Source organism: Haliotis cracherodii, unplaced genomic scaffold, assembly GCF_022045235.1.
Source record: "Haliotis cracherodii isolate W230 unplaced genomic scaffold, xgHalCrac1.p SCAF_13, whole genome shotgun sequence".
Classification (NCBI taxonomy): Eukaryota; Metazoa; Mollusca; class Gastropoda; order Lepetellida; family Haliotidae; genus Haliotis; species Haliotis cracherodii.
Genome location: NW_027266268.1, coordinates 1,709,369 through 1,728,756, shown reverse-complemented (window position 1 = coordinate 1,728,756; position 19,388 = coordinate 1,709,369). Strand labels below are relative to the sequence as shown.

At 42.5% G+C, this 19,388-nt stretch overlaps 1 protein-coding gene across 3 annotated transcripts in view; it reads left to right on the top strand.

Annotated features, from left to right (window-relative positions):
* The window catches only part of LOC139459489 (protein zer-1 homolog), a 42,695-nt gene extending 23,951 nt beyond the window's left edge, over positions 1-18,744 (top strand). For all 3 annotated transcript variants that reach the window (XM_071240937.1, XM_071240939.1, XM_071240938.1), the window contains exons 11-17: positions 2,206-2,296; positions 3,803-3,873; positions 6,135-6,182; positions 9,901-9,968; positions 11,085-11,273; positions 14,376-14,473; positions 18,165-18,744. In XM_071240937.1, coding sequence (XP_071097038.1) covers positions 2,206-2,296; positions 3,803-3,873; positions 6,135-6,182; positions 9,901-9,968; positions 11,085-11,273; positions 14,376-14,473; positions 18,165-18,484 — 885 coding nt within the window. In that variant the 3' untranslated portion in view covers positions 18,485-18,744. The remainder of the gene's footprint in view (positions 1-2,205; positions 2,297-3,802; positions 3,874-6,134; positions 6,183-9,900; positions 9,969-11,084; positions 11,274-14,375; positions 14,474-18,164) is intronic.
* The last annotated feature ends 644 nt before the right edge of the window (positions 18,745-19,388 follow it).

Sequence of the window (19,388 nt, the reverse complement as noted above, 5' to 3'; positions counted from 1 at the left end):
AGTGAAAGAGATTGTGGGCAGTCTAGGAGCTATAGAGGTAGGGAAGTCAAGTGGATGGCAGAGTGAAAGAGATTGTGGGCAGTTTGTGCTACAGTGATAGGAAAGTCAAGTGGATGGCAGAGTGAAAGAGATTGTGGGCAGCCTGTGCTACAGAGGTAGGGAAGTCAAGTTGATGGCAGAGAGAAAGAGGTTGTGGGCAGTTTGTGCTACAGAGGTAGGGAAGTCAAGTGGATGGCAGAGAGAAAGAGATTGTGGGCAGTCTAGGTGCTACAGAGGTAGTGAAGTCAAGTTGATGACAGAGAGAAAGAGATTGTGGGCAGTCTAGGTGCTACAGAGGTAGTGAAGTCAAGTGGATGGCAGAGTGAAAGAGATTGTGGGCAGTGTAGGAGCTATTGAGGTAGGGAAATCCATTTGATGGCAGAGTGAAAGAGATTGTGGGCAGTCTAGGTGCTATAGATAGAGGTAGGGAAGTCAAGTGGATGGCAGGGAGAAAGAGATTGTGGGCAGTCTAGGAGCTATAGAGGTAGGGAAATCCATTTGACGGCAGAGTGAAAGAGATTGTGGGCAGTCTAGGTGCTATAGAGGTAGGGAAGTCAAGTGGATGGCAGAGTGAAAGAGATTGTGGGCAGTCTAGGAGCTATAGAGGTAGGGAAGTCAAGTGGATGGCAGGGAGAAAGATTGTGGGCAGTCTAGGTGCTATAGAGGTAGGGAAGTCAAGTGGATGGCAAAGTGAAAGAGATTGTGGGCAGTCTAGGAACTATACAGATAGGGAAGTCAAGTGGATGGCAGAGAGAAATAGATTGTGGGCAGTCTAGGTGCTACAGAGGTAGGGAAGTCAAGTGGATGGCAGAGAGAAAGAGATTGTGGGCAGTCTAGGTGCTATAGAGGTAGGGAGGTCAAGTGGATGGCAGAGAGAAAGAGATTGTGAGCAGCCTGTGCTACAGAGGTAGTGAAGTCAAGTGGATTGCTGAGTGAAAGAGATTGGGGGCAGCCTGTGCTACAGAGATAGGGAAGTCAAGTGGATGACAGAGAGAAAGAGATTGTGGGCGGTTTGTGCTACAGAGGTAGGGAAGTCAAGTGGATGGCAGAGTGAAAGAGATTGTGGGCAGTCTAGTAGCTATAGAGGTAGGGAAGTCAAGTGGATGGCAGAGTGAAAGAGATTGTGGGCAGTTTGTGCTACAGTGATAGGAAAGTCAAGTGGATTGCAGAGTGAAAGAGATTGTGGGCAGCCTGTGCTACAGAGGTAGGGAAGTCAAGTTGATGGCAGAGAGAAAGAGATTGTGGGCAGTTTGTGCTACAGAGGTAGGGAAGTCAAGTGGATGGCAGAGAGAAAGAGATTGTGGGCAGTCTAGGTGCTACAGAGGTAGGGAAGTCAAGTGGATGGCAGAGAGAAAGAGATTGTGGGCAGTCTAGGAGCTATACAGGTAGGGAAGTCCATTTGATGGGAGAGTGAAAGAGATTGTGGGCAGTCTAGGAACTATACAGGTAGGGAAGTCAAGTGGATGGAAGAGAGAAATAGATTGTGGGCAGTCTAGGTGCTACAGAGGTAGTGAAGTCAAGTGGATGGCAGAGAGAAAGAGATTGTGGGCAGTCTAGGTGCTATAGAGGTAGGGAAGTCAAGTGGATGGCAGAGTGTAAGAGATTGTGGGCAGTTAGTGCTACAGAGGTAGGGAAGTCAAGTGGATGGCAGAGAGAAAGAGATTGTGGGCAGTCTAGGAGCTATTGAGGTAGGGAAGTCAAGTGGATGGCAGAGTGAAAGAGACTGTGGGCAGTGTAGGAGCTATTGTGGTAGGGAAGTCAAGTGGATGGCAGAGAGAAAGAGATTGTGGGCAGTCTAGGAGCTATAGGGGTAGGGAAGTCAAGTGGATGGCAGAGTGAAAGAGATTGTGGGCAGTCTAGGAGCTACAGAGGTAGGGAAGTCAAGTGGATGGCAGGGAGAAAGAGATTGTGGGCAGTCTAGGAGCTATTGAGGTAGGGAAGTCAAGTGGATATAGTCAAGTCACTTATATAAGAAATATATACACTTTGCTGAATCAGTTTACTTTGTTATAATTTATGCTCTTGTGGTGAGAGAGCAGTGTCAGCTTCCTACTGTTGTAACTGTATATGACATGGTGTTTCTCAGCCTAGTCATGAGTGTCAGTATGACTGATTAGGACAGAATTGAGGACATATATTTTAGTAATAAACATATTTTTGCCACAGACGATGTTGAGCATCATTAGACGCAAGCTCCTGGCTGATGTGTGTGATGATGTGATGGAGGTAGCCTGGAGCACCATGTGGAATGTCACAGGTAAGACAGAACAACAGAAGCCTGATGTAACGTTGTAGTGAGTGTCAACAACAGAAGCCTGATGTAACGTTGTAGTGAGTGTCGACAACAGAAGCCTGATGTAACGTTGTAGTGAGTGTCGACAACAGAAGCCTGATGTAACGTTGTAGTGAGTGTCGACAACAGAAGCCTGATGTAACGTTGTAGTGAGTGTCGACAACAGAAGGGCAGAAGCTACCAGGCGACTCCCAGACCCTCACCAGTATTACACTATAAAAGACAATCAATTTCCCAGACCCTCACCAGTATTACACTATAAAAGACAATCAATTTCCAAGACCCTCACCAGTATTACACTATAAAAGACAATCAATTTCCCAGACCCTCACCAGTATTACACTATAAAAGACAATCAATTTCCCAGACCCTCACCAGTATTACACTATAAAAGACAATCAATTTCCCAGACCCTCACCAGTATTACACTATAAAAGACAATCAATTTCCAAGACCCTCACCAGTATTACACTATAAAAGACAATCAATTTCCCAGACCCTCACCAGTATTACACTATAAAAGACAATCAATTTCCCAGACCCTCACCAGTATTACACTATAAAAGACAATCAATTTCCCAGACCCTCACCAGTATTACACTATAAAAGACAATCAATTTCCAAGACCCTCACCAGTATTACACTATAAAAGACAATCAATTTCCCAGACCGTCACCAATATTACACTATAAAAGACAATCAATTTCCCAGACCCTCACCAGTATTACACTATAAAAGACAATCAATTTCCCAGACCCTCAACAGTATTACACTATAAAAGACAATCAATTTCCCAGACCCTCAACAGTATTACACTATAAAAGACAATCAATTTACCAGACCGTCACCAGTATTACACTATAAAAGACAATCAATTTCCCAGACCCTCACCAGTATTACACTATAAAAGACAATCAATTTCCCAGACCCTCACCAGTATTACACTATAAAAGACAATCAATTTCCCAGACCCTCAACAGTATTACACTATAAAAGACAATCAATTTCCTAGACCCTCACCAGTATTACACTATAAAAGACAATCAATTTCACATTGATTATTGCTGTGTTGAGTTGTAAGTGTGGAGCTGTGTTAACTTAGTTATCTGATTTGGAAAACAAATAACAGTTGCCCGAATACTGCTGATGAACTACATGCACTGGTTCAGAGTAAAACCCTGAGAGTTGTCCCTTACACAGAAGATTTCACTCAGAAGACACCTGCTCAGTCTGACAGTTGCAACACAACTTCCCTGTGACAACAACAGATCTGTTTCCACAGTGTGCATCTGTTTGAATAATTCAGCTTCTAGTGCACATATCAGTGATACTTTGAAAGCAGACATAAAAACAACAACATATTTTATAACACACTGGCAGTAATAGTTTAAGACACTCCAAAGTATAGAAGGGTAGCTTAGAGAAAGTTGCAGTATGGGCTGGTTTATTCTGCCTTTGGGTGTGTTACAGATGAGACTGCCGCAAACTGTGAAAGGTTCATGGACAAAGATGGGATGGGACTGTTCTTGAGCTGTCTGGAGGTGGGTTGCCATCCTATTGTTAGGACATGTAAAGTGTACTTCAATGTATGGATATGACAGATTTGTGCAAACCTTAATGTGTTTGTTTCTTATATCTGTTTCCAAGGATTCAACCACAAAATATTGAATCATCAGATACATAAGTCCCCTATCTTTGCTGCGTGACCATAAAGAGTGGTTGTGTAATTCCTGTGGTCAAAGGTCAAGGCCCTTGGTCTAACAATCGGGGTCACCGAAGCAGCGCTGCATGCCTCAATATGACACCCCCTCGGAGACAGACTGCTTTCACCACAATGGAAAGTCAGGGAATCCCAGTGCTAGTTGAGGAAATTCTCATGCTAGTAACCTGCTTCCTACTCACACAGTGACATTCATTGGGTTAAACTGGGTGTTTCACTGAGAACACCTAAGAGATTTCACGTCAGAAATGTTGTTAATCATGATAACCATCCACTCAAGGGCAGGTAATCATAGTTCAAGTGGGAGTTGTTTCCCTTCGTATAGATGCTGTGTGAGTTGATGTTGTTTAGTGTTTTTTGTTCTGATTCTACACCTTCTTTGAGAGGTTCTTGGAACACTGTTGGATGCTACTCTGTTAGATGGCTACTGATGCAGGAGGTGTACCACTTTATCTCATTAAATGAAGCAGTCACCTGATTTATGTCATGTCACAAAATGTGATGCTATGCATGGAATGTTTGTTGTTGTCATCATATGAATCTGTTAGTAAACTGTTGTTGAGAACATAGGTTGTTGTTGTGAAAGTATATTGTGAGGATTGACCGTGTATCGTTTCAGATCATTAATGTATGAATTGACAAACCAAAGTGCAAACTTTTGTCACGCTATGTGGATTTATATGGTTTGCTCATCACTTTTTCGATTCATACCTTAGCAAAAGCATGCATGCACGCTTCACTATGTAACTACAATATTATTCTGGAGCACAACGTTACCCTACTTCACCTCACTTCACCATCTTGAAAGGCAATCCCTTGTGACTGGAACAATGAAAAGGAGACTTTACATGTTTGCTTCTACCAATGAACACACCCAATCTGTTCAAGGTATTCAAATCAGATTTCAATATGGCTGTCATCGCAGCCATATTGAAAAACAGTCCTTTGGCCATTACTCATTAAATTTGGTACATGTGTACCGGTAGTTAGTAGTGGAGCTCAACATATATTTTCTATTGTTCATGATACTATAAATGTAGACCTTGATTGCACCTTTGTATTTCAGCCATATTGAATACTGAAACTTCTGTTGACCATTACTCAGCCATCTTTATTTCAAAATGGGCAGACATTAGGCATATGTGTTGTTAGTAGTTGGGCTCAACACACCTGTTCTGTTTTGTAAGTATTTTAAATCTTGAGCTTTATTTGACCATGCATCTAAATTCTCTCAAACTGGAATTTTCTGTGCTGTAGTGTAATCTCCATGGAAACCACTGGACCAATTAAGGTGAAACTTCATATATATCCTTGTTTCTACCAATTTGTTTAAGATGTTTGGTAGGTGGTTCTAATCCTCCACAGCAGCGTATTGACGAAAAATATTTTAGTTTTTTTCTGTCATTTTTGTTTAAATACAATGACATTTGTGACATGTTTGGGTAGTATTGGGCATCAAGACATGTTCCATGTGTTTTGTGACATTTTGAATTTTGACCTTAATTTGAAGTTTGTGTTCTAAGTTCTCTGAAAATACACTTTAGGCTGTGTAAACATCAACTTTCTGTGCAAATCCTATCCCATCATACATCAATTGCATTTTTGTCAAAGGTCAGGGTCACCTTTGAGGTAATTGTGTAGTGTAATTCTATCATACTCTCTCTTGAATGTGGTGCAAATATTGACAAAAGAGGATACTCTACAATGGACCTACATAATATTATTGTGACCTGTGGTTAGAAGATCACTGTCATGTTTATAGATTTACTAGTATCCACTAGTATTAATTCACAGTATTAATGCATTTATAATTACTCTTAGTAAAGACCTTCTTTAGGATATTAGGTTTGTTCTAATTAAGTCCTGGGTCAAGGTCAACACAGTTGCATCATTAGCTGCCAGTGACTGGAACCCTTTTACTTGGACAGTCCTGCCACAGTCCTGCCACTTACAATGTTGTTTTGATTAAGGTCAAGGTATGGAAGTAATATAATGTAATGAACAGTAGCACACAAATTTGTTTTGCCCTAAGTTGTATATTGACCTTAGTTTGACATTGTAATTGTTCTTATCTCTTTGCAGAAGTTCAAGGACCATGCTGAACTGCTTCGCAACATGATGGGACTGATGGTGAGTGAGGCAAATATCTCTCACAAGGCTTTAAAATTAGGGTCCATGAACACTGGTAACCATATGTGAACATCATAACAGTGAAGTCAGTAGCCATGAATGGGTAGTAATGTTATTTATTGTTGGAGTACTCCTGAGAATGCATTTTAGTAGTGCCTGTTGGGTTTTTTTTCCAAACATTTTGTAAAGTGCAATTTTTGGTATTTGTGACTTGAGTAGTAAAATGATACTGAGCTGATGGTGAAAATGGAAAATTTCCTTTGAATACCTTACCTCTATGACATCATAGCCAATATTATTGTCAAAGAAAGCTATGCAAACTGAGCATGACTTAAAAATACTACCTGCATAATTTTGACGCCAGAATAGTACAATGTATATATGTAGTCCTAAGTGATGCACAACAGTAGTATTTGTGGCGTCATAATGCCTATCATGTAACAGTGATAACAGAGGGAGAAGCAAAACATAGTCCTAGCCAATGTTATGCTTAGCTAGTGATAATAGTGGGAGGCTATAGTCCTAGCCAATGTAATGCTTAGCTAGTGATAATAGTGGGAGGCTATAGTCCTAGCCAATGTTATGCTGCTAGTGGTAATAGTGGGAGGCTATAGTCCTAGCCAATGTTATGCTTAGCTAGTGATAATAGTGGGAGGCTATAGTCCTAGCCAATGTTATGCTTGGCTAGTGATAATAGTGGGAGGCTATAGTCCTAGCCAATGTTATGCTTAGCTAGTGATAATAGTGGGAGGCTATAGTCCTAGCCAATGTTATGCTTAGCTAGTGATAATAGTGGGAGGCTATAGTCCTAGCCAATGTTATGCTTAGCTAGTGATAATAGTGGGAGGCTATAGTCCTCGCCAATGTTATGCTTGGCTAGTGATAATAGTGGGAGGCTATAGTCCTAGCCAATGTTATGCTTGGCTAGTGATAATAGTGGGAGGCTATAGTCCTAGCCAATGTTATGCTTAGCTAGTGATAATAGTGGGAGGCTATAGTCCTAGCCAATGTTATGCTTAGCTAGTGATAATAGTGGGAGGCTATAGTCCTAGCCAATGTTATGCTTAGCTAGTGATAATAGTGGGAGGCTATAGTCCTAGCCAATGTTATGCTTGGCTAGTGATAATAGTGGGAGGCTATAGTCCTAGCCAATGTTATGCTTAGCTAGTGATAATAGTGGGAGGCTATAGTCCTAGCCAATGTAATGCTTAGCTAGTGATAATAGTGGGAGGCTATAGTCCTAGCCAATGTAATGCTTAGCTAGTGATAATAGTGGGAGGCTATAGTCCTAGCCAATGTTATGCTTAGCTAGTGATAATAGTGGGAGGCTATAGTCCTAGCCAATGTTATGCTTGGCTAGTGATAATAGTGGGAGGCTATAGTCTTAGCCAATGTTATGCTTAGCTAGTGATAATAGTGGGAGGCTATAGTCCTAGCCAATGTAATGCTTAGCTAGTGATAATAGTGGGAGGCTATAGTCCTAGCCAATGTAATGCTTAGCTAGTGATAATAGTGGGAGGCTATAGTCCTAGCCAATGTAATGCTTAGCTAGTGATAATAGTGGGAGGCTATAGTCCTAGCCAATGTTATGCTTAGCTAGTGATAATAGTGGGAGGCTATAGTCCTAGCCAATGTTATGCTTAGCTAGTGATAATAGTGGGAGGCTATAGTCCTAGCCAATGTTATGCTTAGCTAGTGATAATAGTGGGAGGCTATAGTCCTAGCCAATGTTATGCTTAGCTAGTGATAATAGTGGGAGGCTATAGTCCTAGCCAATGTTATGCTGCTAGTGATAATAGTGGGAGGCTATAGTCCTAGCCAATGTTATGCCTAGCTAGTGATAATAGTGGGAGGCTATAGTCCTAGCCAATGTTATGCTTAGCTAGTGATAATAGTGGGAGGCTATAGTCCTAGCCAGTGTTATGCTTAGCTAGTGATAATAGTGGGAGGCTATAGTCCTAGCCAATGTTATGCTTAGCTAGTGGTAATAGTGGGAGGCTAATACATGATGGTGTGAGGGCACAAGTACACTTAAGAATTGACCCTCACTTTGTGTGAGTTCATTTGAGTATAACGTGACTGCTAGAGGTGTAACGATACGGGAGGGTCGCGATACGATACGTATCACGATATAGTGTTTACTGGTACAAGCTAAGCCAAGTTGATGTCTTTCTGCTATCTAAAAGATGTGACAAGTACAGTTGAAGAAGATATAAGGTGTTTATTTACTGTTATAGCAAATTGTCAGCAATACTGTTAAACGTATTTCATGGGCGGACCCCCCCCCCCCCCCCCCTTTTTATTTCGAAAAAAATCTTTATTTCTGTATAAATTACCACCAAAGACAATAAATAGATCGTAATTGTGCACCCCCCCCCCCTTTTCAAAAAAGCTGTATCCACCCATGTATTTCATTTATTTTCTTGAGTATAGTGCCCACCAATGTATAATGCGCACGCCCCTCTAGCGGGTTCAATATTTTGGAAAAATGAAATTTGAATATTATGCGCAGGAGTAAAATGGTTCCTCAAAAAGAGAGGTGACATGGGCATATGGATGCACAACTTGCTCTTCAGAAACATCTTAAGCAGCACATGTGTTCAAATCATATCCTCATTAGATGAGAAAGGTCTGTAAAGAACTACCTCAGTAAGTCAGTCACAATGACAGCGCGTCGTAATATATTTACATCAAGTACAAGACGTCAAAATGGCCGACACGATAAACGTGACGGGAGAGATTTCCGAAGTTGTTAATGAACGTGTGGCGGTTACATGATCAACTGGCCGATCATTGAAAGGTGAATAAAGATGCGTCAAAAAGACACTAAGGTAAATTCATAGATTGCTGGAGACGGTCAATGTCAGCCTTGGCACGGATCGAGTCGACACTACGATAGTTTAGATGTGCATTTCATCGTTTGTTCATTAGGATAGGCCGGAGCGAGGAAATTCGTAAACAATCGTGCAGTAGAGCTCTCTTACGTTTCTCAATGTATACTGAATGGGTGAGACCAAGATAAAAGTTTCTAAATGATCAGAAAAAATGCTTATGTGTGTTTTCGTGCTAGGGAAATCCCAGGGGTTTCCCCAGGAATGTGGAAGTAGTCCATCAGTGTTTACGTCATTTCAAGAACACGGTCTCGTGAAAAACGTATGAACGTCAAATTGTGTTGTTCATACACTTATGTACGTCAAGTTCGCTATGATGAAGCGGGCGACCTCTCGTCCAATGGAAAAGCCGTATATCGTGTAAACTTCAAATTAAAAAATTATGTTGAGTTGCATGTTGAGGTTTTGAAAATTATACTTTTTAATTAAGTTTAGGTTTCAAAAACCTAATGAACATCTGTTGTTTAGTTATATGTTATATTAGTCTTTTAGTTGATAACCTAAGATACTTTGGTAATGTTTTTAAGACAAACAAATACATATGCTCAATAACTGAAGCAAATGCTAGTGTTGGGCTTAGCACACACAAGAAAGGAGTATTTAGTACAATATGCAGGATCCTAACGACTGATTAGGATGGCTGACACTGAAGACGATGACTGTGGAATTGTTTTAGTGTGATGTTGACCAATTTGCAAGAATATTGGCTATGATGTAAGAAAGATAGTATTCTTAGAATTATACACCAATGATAACTATTGCTTGATTTCTGCTACTGCAGATTTGTTGGTCAGTGAGGCAGTGGTGGCCATGGTTGTATGTTACAGGGCAACATAGCAGAAGTGAAGGAGTTGCGTCCTCGGCTGATGGTGACAGAATATGTCCAGGTCTTCAGGTACTGGAATCAGTAGCAACATCAGAATACTACAAACAAACATTTCAGCACAGTACATTAGTCTGTAGTGAGCTGCTTGGATGTAGGAACCCCCTAATTGTCTTTGTTAATAAACTACATCCTTGTATTGATTGAGATGTATACAGTTTAGGGTTGCCACTAGGCTGTCTGACTGCTGCTTGTTGGTGGCAGAAACAAATGTGTCCTTCACCTCTGACATCCTACAGTGACTTGACCAGCCGGAGAAACTGGAGGAACATGGGACATCTCATCACACATTTGCCTTGTGGGATGTACAGAGTGTAGTGAAGTACTGTAGTGGGATGTACAGAGTGTAGTGAAGTACTGTAGTGGGATATACGGAGTGTAGTGAAGTACTGTAGTGGGATGTACAGAGTGTAGTGAAGTATGTAGTGGGATGTACAGAGAGTAGTGAAGTACTGTAGTGGGATGTACGGAGTGTAGTGAAGTACTGTAGTGGGATGTACAGAGTGTAGTGAAGTACTGTAGTGGGATGTACGGAGTGTAGTGAAGTATGTAGTGGGATGTACAGAGTGTAGTGAAGTACTGTAGTGGGATGTACGGAGTGTAGTGAAGTACTGTTGTTGGATGTATGGAGTGTAGTAAAGTACTGTAGTGGGATGTACAGAGTCTAGTGAAGTGCTGTAGTGGGATCTATGGAGTGTAGTGAAGTATTGTAGTTGGATGTATGGTAGTGAAGTACTGTAGTGAGATGTATGGTAGTGAAGTACTGTGGTGAGATGTATGGTAGTGAAGTACTGTGGTGAGATTTATGGTAGTGAAGTACTGTGGTGAGATGTATGGTAGTGAAGTACTGTGGTGAGATGTATGGTAGTGAAGTACTGTGGTGAGATTTATGGTAGTGAAGTACTGTGGTGAGATGTATGGTAGTGGAGTACTGTGCTGAGATGTATTGTAGTGAAGTACTGTGGTGAAATGTATGGTAGTGAAGTACTGTGGTGAAATGTGTGGTAGTGAAGTACTGTGGATGTATGGTAGTGAAGTACTGTGGTGAGAGGTATGGTAGTGAAGTACTGTGGTTAGATGTATGGTTGTGAAGTGCTGAGTTGTTCTAGCTGTGGTCTCTTCTTGTAGTGATCTGCTGGACTCGACAAGTGATGGCATTGAAGTCAGCTACAATGCTGCAGGTGTGTTGGCTCACCTGGCGTCGGACCAGGAGGAAACATGGCTGGTGAGTCAACCTTCACGGCAGGAAGTTCTACAGAGAATGGTGGGTGCCATCAACAGATGGGACATCCGTGCCCGACGCAACATCAACTACAGGTGCGTCTCATTTTTGTTCTGCTATTCAAAAAATGCACCTGTAGGTGAACCAGCAGACAAACCAGTCAATGAATCAGTCAATGAATCAGTAGATGAACTAGTTGATGAACCAGTAGATACACCAGTCAATGAATCAGTAGATGAATCAGTAGATGAATCAGTAGATACACCAGTCAATGAATCAGTAGATGAATCAGTAGATGAACCAGTAGATGAACCAGTAGGTGAACCAGTAGATACACCAGTCAATGAATCAGTAGATGAACCAGTAGATACACCAGTCATTGATACAGTAGATGAATCAGTAGATGAACCCGTAGATGAACCAGTAGATCCACCAGTAGATCCACCAGTCAATGAATCAGTCAATGAATCAGTCGATGAACCAGTAGATGTACTAGTAGATGTACCAGTAGATGCATCAGTAGAAGAATCAGTAGATGAACCAGTAGATAAACCAGTAGATGGACCAGTAGATGCACCAGTAGATGAATCAGTAGAAGAATCAGTAGGTGTACCAGTAGAAGAATCAGTAGATGAACCAGTATATGTACCCATAGGGGAACCAGAAGGTGTACCAGTAGACAAACCAGTAGATGAACCAGTAGATGGACCAGTAGATGGACCAGTAGATGAACCAGTCAATGAATCAGTCAATGGATCAGTAGATGAACCAGTAGATGAACCAGTAGGTGAACCAGTCAATGTACCAGCAGATTAACCAGTAGATGAACCAGTAGATGGACCAGTAGATGAACCAGTAGGTGAACCAGTAGCTGAACCAGCAGACAAATCAGCGGATGAACCAGTAGATGAGCCAGTCAATGAATCAGTCAATGGATCAGTAGATGAACCAGTAGATACACCAGTAGGTGAACCAGTAGATGTATCAGTAGATGAACCAGTAGATGAACCAGTAGATGTACTAGTAGATGTACCAGTAGATGCATCAGTAGAAGAATGAGTAGATGAACCAGTAGGTGAACCAGTAGATAAACCAGTAGATGGACCAGTAGATGCACCAGTAGATGAATCAGTAGAAGAATCAGTAGATGTACCAGTAGAAGAATCAGTAGATGAACCAGTAGATGTACCCATAGGGGAACCAGAAGGTGTACCAGTAGACAAACCAGTAGACAAACCAGTAGATGGACCAGTAGATGGACCAGTCAATGAATCAGTCAATGGATCAGTAGATGAACCAGTAGATGAACCAGTAGGTGAACCAGTCAATGAACCAGCAGATTAACCAGTAGATGAACCAGTAGATGAACCAGTAGATGGACCAGTAGATGAACCAGTAGGTGAACCAGTAGCTGAACCAGCAGACAAATCAGCGGATGAACCAGTAGATGAGCCAGTCAATGAATCAGTCAATGGATCAGTAGATGAACCAGTAGATACACCAGTAGGTGAACCAGTAGATGTACCAGTAGATGAACCAGTAGATGAACCAGTAGTTGTACCAGTAGATGTACCAGTAGGTGTACCAGTAGATGGACAAGCAGATGACCCAGAAAATGAATCAGTCAATGAACCAGTAGGTGAACTAGTAGGTGAACCAGTAGGTGAACTAGTAGGTGAACCAGTAGATGTACTAGTAGATGTACCAGTAGGTAAACCAGTAGATGCACCAGTAGATGTACCCGTAGGGGAACCAGTAGATGCACCAGTAGGTGAACCAGTAGATGTAGCAGTAGGTGAACCAGTAGATGCACCAGTAGGTGAACCAGTAGATGTAGCAGTAGGTGAACCAGTAGATGCACCAGTAGGTGAACCAGTAGATGTACCAGTAGGGGGAACCAGTAGAAGAATCAGTAGATGTACCAGTATAAGAATCAGTACATAAACCAGTAGATGACTATCTAGATGTACCCGTAGGGGAACCAGAAGGTGTACCAGTAGATGTACCAGTAGACAAACCAGTAGATGACCCAGTAGATGGACCAGTAGATTTACCAGTCAACGAATCAGTCAATGGATCAGTAGATGAACCAGTAGGTGAACCAGTCAATGTACTAGTAGATGTACCAGCAGATAAACCAGTATATGAACCAGTAGATGGACCAGTAGATGAACCAGTAGCTGAACCAGGAGACAAATCAGCAGATGAACCAGTCAATGAATCAGTCAATGGATCAGTAGATGAACCAGTAGATACACCAGTAGGTGAACCAGTAGGTGTACCAGTAGATGGACAAGCAGATGACCCAGAATCAGTAGACTAACCAGTAGGGGAACCAGTAGATGTAGCAGTAGGTGAACCAGTAGATGCACCAGTAGAAGAATCAGTAGGTGCACCAGTAGATGTACCCGTAGATGCACCAGTAGATGTACCCGTAGGGGAACCAGTAGATGCACCAGTAGGTGAACCAGTAGATGTAGCAGTAGGTGAACGAGTAGATGCACCAGTAGAAGAATCAGTAGATGCACCAGTAGATGCACCAGTAGATGTACCCGTAGGGGAACCAGTAGATGCACCAGTAGATGCACCAGTAGATGAACCAGTTGATGTAGCAGTAGATGAACCAGTGAACAGGTCATAAACAGTGAACAACGTCTTGAAACTGGAAGTGACATCTTTGTACCACAAATTGGAAGTTCTATGATGGGGAAACAGAACATGGGCTTTATGTCTCCGTCTACCCTATATTTCTATTTCACTGCTGACAACTATCTGATACTGATTTCTTAGTTAAGTACAAATTCTAGTATTTTGGGGGTTGAATGCCACCTGGGGTTTGAACCCAGAGTTCTTGGCGAAGAACATGTCTACTATTGTAACCATCTTCTGCTGTTATGTATGTATAAATGATGACAATCAGTAGGAGGCCATAGTGACCCACTGTCAAGGATTTAACATTGAATTCTGCGTTGGCAATTCTTACTGGGTTTATGTGATGTGTTGCCCTTGTATATTATATCTAAGGTTGCATTACTCTCAAGTCTTACACTAAGTATTGTATTATGTTCATGTTCCAACATTTTTAAGTCAGATTAAATTTAGTACATCTTCTCCACATGGGGAAACACCTTCACTTTGCTTTGAGGCATGGGCCTCTCTATGAAGTCACACTGCTTATGACGTTTTCTATTCAACAGGTCTTTCCAACCCATTCTGCGTCTGTTGACAATATTTGCCACCCCTGAAGTACAACACTGGGCCGTGTGGGCTTTATGCAATCTCTGTGGTTTCTGTCGTAAGTACAAATATACTAAGTAGGTATACCGATTTTAGCTGTCCTCTGAAATTCTGTGCTCCTGGGTTGACCCTATGTATTGAGGCTATCCAGTGCCACTACAACTGTGTCAGGAGGATAGTCGAAGTTGAAGTGAGACTATCCAGGTGACACAGTTGTAGTGAGACTATCCAGGTGACACACTTGTAGTGAGACTATCCAGGTGACACAGTTGAAGTGAGACTATTCAGGTGACACAGTTGAAGTGAGACTATCCAGGTGACACAGTTGTAGTGATACTATCCAGGTGACACAGTTGTAGTGAGACTATCCAGGTGACACAGCTGTAGTGAGACTATCCAGGTGACACAGTTGAAGTGAGACTATCCAGCTGACACAGTTGAAGAGAGACTATCCATGTGACACAGTTGTAGTGAGACTATCCAGGTGACACAGTTGAAGTGAGATTATCCAGGTGACACAGCTGTAGTGAGACTATCCAGGTGACACAGCTGTAGTGAGACTATCCAGGTGACACAGTTGAAGTGAGATTATCCAGGTGACACAGCTGTAGTGAGACTATCCAGGTGACACAGCTGTAGTGAGACTATCCAGGTGACAAAGTTGTCGTGAGACTATCCAGGTGACACAGTTGTAGTGAGACTATCCAGGTGACACAGTTGTAGTGAGACTATGCAGCTGACACAGCGGTAGTGAAACTATCCAGCTGACACAGTTGAAGTGAGACTATCCAGGTGACACAGTTGTAGTGAGACTATCCAGGTGACACAGTTGTAGTTAGACTATCCAGGTGACACAGTTGAAGTGAGACTATCCAGGTGACACAGCTGTAGCGAGACTATCCAGGTGACACAGCTGTAGTAAGATGATCCAGCTGACACAGTTGAAGTGAGACTATCCAGGTGACACAGCTGTAGTGAGACTATCCAGCTGACACAGCTGTAATGAGACTATCCAGGCGACACAGCTGTAGTGAGACTATCCAGCTGACACAATGGTAGTGAGACTATCCGGGTGACACATTTGTAGTGAGATCATCCAGGTGACACACTTGTATTGAGAATATCCAGGTGACACAGTTGTAGTAAGATTATCCAGGTGACACAGTTGTAGTGAGACTATCCAAGTGACACAGCTGTAGCGAGACTATCCAGGTGACACAGCTGTAGTAAGATGATCCAGGTGACACAGTTGAAGTGAGACTATCCAGGTGACACAGCTGTAGTGAGACTAACCAGGTGACACAGTTGTAGTGAGATCATCCAGCTGACTCAGTTGTAGTGAGACTATCCAGGTGACACAATTGTAGTTAGACTATCCAGGTGACACATTTGTAGTTAGACTATCCAGGTGACACAGTTGTAGTGATACTATCCAGGTGACACAGTTGTAGTGAGACTATCCAGCTGACACAGCTGTAGTGAGACTATCCAGGTGACACAGTTGAAGTGAGACTATCCAGCTGACACAGTTGAAGAGAGACTATCCATGTGACACAGTTGAAGTGAGACTATCCAGGTGACACAGTTGAAGTGAGATTATCCAGGTGACACAGCTGTAGTGAGACTATCCAGGTGACACAGCTGTAGTGAGACTATCCAGGTGACACAGTTGAAGTGAGATTATCCAGGTGACACAGCTGTAGTGAGACTATCCAGGTGACACAGCTGTAGTGAGACTATCCAGGTGACAAAGTTGTCGTGAGACTATCCAGGTGACACAGTTGTAGTGAGACTATCCAGGCGACACAGTTGTAGTGAGACTATGCAGCTGACACAGCGGTAGTGAAACTATCCAGCTGACACAGTTGAAGTGAGACTATCCAGGTGACACAGTTGTAGTGAGACTATCCAGGTGACACAGTTGTAGTTAGACTATCCAGGTGACACAGTTGAAGTGAGACTATCCAGGTGACACAGCTGTAGCGAGACTATCCAGGTGACACAGCTGTAGTAAGATGATCCAGCTGACACAGTTGAAGTGAGACTATCCAGGTGACACAGCTGTAGTGAGACTATCCAGCTGACACAGCTGTAATGAGACTATCCAGGCGACACAGCTGTAGTGAGACTATCCAGCTGACACAATGGTAGTGAGACTATCCGGGTGACACATTTGTAGTGAGATCATCCAGGTGACACACTTGTATTGAGAATATCCAGGTGACACAGTTGTAGTAAGATTATCCAGGTGACACAGTTGTAGTGAGACTATCCAAGTGACACAGCTGTAGCGAGACTATCCAGGTGACACAGCTGTAGTAAGATGATCCAGGTGACACAGTTGAAGTGAGACTATCCAGGTGACACAGCTGTAGTGAGACTAACCAGGTGACACAGTTGTAGTGAGATCATCCAGCTGACTCAGTTGTAGTGAGACTATCCAGGTGACACAATTGTAGTTAGACTATCCAGGTGACACATTTGTAGTTAGACTATCCAGGTGACACAGTTGTAGTGAGACTATCCAGGTGACACAGCTGTAGTGAGACTATCCAGGTGACACATTTGTAGTTAGACTATCCAGGTGACACAGTTGTAGTGAGACTATCCAGGTGACACAGCTATAGTGAGATTATCCAGGTGACACAGTTGTAGTGAGACTATCCAGTTGACAGCTAAAGTGAGACTATCCAGCTGATACAGCTGTAGTGAGACTACCCAGCTCACACAGCTGTAGGGAGATGATCCAGCTGACACAGTTGTAGTGAGACTATCCAGGTGACACAGCTGTAGTGAGACTATCCAGGTGACACATTTGTAGTTAGACTATCCAGGTGACACAGTTGTAGTGAGACTATCCAGGTGACACAGCTGTAGTGAGATTATCCAGGTGACACAGTTAAAGTGAGACTATCCAGTTGACAGCTATAGTGAGACTATCCAGCTGATACAGCTGTAGTGAGACTATCCAGCTCACACAGCTGTAGTGAGATGATCCAGCTGACACAGTTGAAGTGAGACTATCCAGCTGACACAGTTGTAGTGAGACTATCCAGGTGACACAGTTGTAGTGAGACTTTCCTGGCAACACAGTTGTAGTGAGACTATCCAGGTGACACAGCTGTAGTGAGACTATCCAGGTGACACAGTTGTTGTGAGACTATCCAGCCGACACAGTTGTAGTGAGACTATCCAGGTGACACAGTTGTTGTGAGACTATCCAGCTGACACAGCTGTAGTGAGACTATCCAGCTGACACAGTTGTTGTGAGACTATCCAGGTGACACAGTTGTAGTGAGACTATCCAGCTGACACAGCTGTAGTGAGACTATTCAGGTAACACAGTTGTAGTGAGACTATTCAGCTGTTACGAGCAAGTGCACAAGCCCTTATGTACAGCAGTAGTCTTGATTGAAATGCATGTGTGATTTGAATAAGACACATGTTATAGATAAGTATAATAATTTAATATTATAAGTAACCATTTGTCAGCAGAAGTGTAAGGTTCTCTTTCACATCTATATTAGTGTGTAGGGATTTATTTTTACCCTGGGACACTCAGTTATAAATGCAGAGAAATGTCAGCGTATCATAACTAGCTATGTAAAGGCTGGAAGCAACCTATGGCTTGAGTCAATAAAGACTGTCTGTCGGTCTATGTTTCAATTGTTCTGCTTGACCTGACCAAGCTGACTAATGTCATATTTTTGCTGTTGTACAAGCCATGTTATGTGTGTGTGTGCTTTCAGCTGACAAGTACTGCAGCTTGCTAGAGAAAGAGTGTGGAATTGGTTTGTTGGAAAGCATCCAGGCTGACACTCGCCCCTACAAGGCCATACAAAGTCTGGCACAGCGAGTACTTAAACAGGTGCAAGCACGCTCATCCTGGGAGGACCAGGACCAGGAGGATCAGGTGCTTGCAGGAGCTGTAGGGGGCAGAGGCAGTGGAGAGGGGGGGCAGGGGGATGGTCAATTTGGGGAGGAGGAGGATAAACATATAGTCAAAGACAATGATGATGGCGACATGGGTTTCGCTGACTCAGACTCAGATGAAGATATCAGGTTGTAGTATTTAGTAATTATTTTCAAGCACTTCAAGTGTGGACTTTAAAAGTATGCATGTTAAAATAATTCATAACTTGTGAATAGCAAGAAAATATTTAATTTAATTCTTTTTCTCATAGTTTTCTCTCTGTGAATAGTAACTTTTAGAGTGTGTGTAAAAACAATTATGTACATCAAATTCTGGTATGTTTGTATATGGATGCAGTAATGTACGATATTCCTCCATAAACTGGTTAAAGACAGTAAACCTGTTATCACAACCTTGTCTATTGAGACTTCCACACAAGATACTGCTTGCTTGTAGGCAGTGGCTGTAATGTCTGTACATCAGTTGTACTGACATGGTAAGGCCGCTCAAAGGCCTATGTTTAATGCTTCAATATGAAACAGCAATCTTCACACATTGTGGTGCTGCAGCTGTGTGAGTCCCTACTATTGCAACTCTTATTGACACACATTTGTAAGCTATGCACAATGGCGAAGTAATACACAGAATCTGCAGTCACCTCCGTTGATGTGAGATGTGATCACATGATGATGCCCTTGCTGCTGACAGTTCTCGCAACGTTGACAATGTCTGACTGGGATAGGTTGAACAGTCTCATCTTCCCGAGGCAAGAGAGTTAACTGACTATAAAAGTCCAGTTTCCACCCTTGCTGAACTAGGCTGGAATTACTGGGCTCGATCGTAGCGCCATCAGTGGCTTTTACCAGTTATGTCCCTTCTAAACCTCTCCCATGGACCAATCAGATGCCACCTCTCGTATCGATTGCGTTTGCTTCACACAAAATTGTGGCGCCCAGTCAGGACGATATGATGGATAATCAAGATCTATATTGTGATAAAACGTGTCTTACATCGCGAAATGCATCAACTAACGTGAGCACTTTGATTAAAAACATGAAAA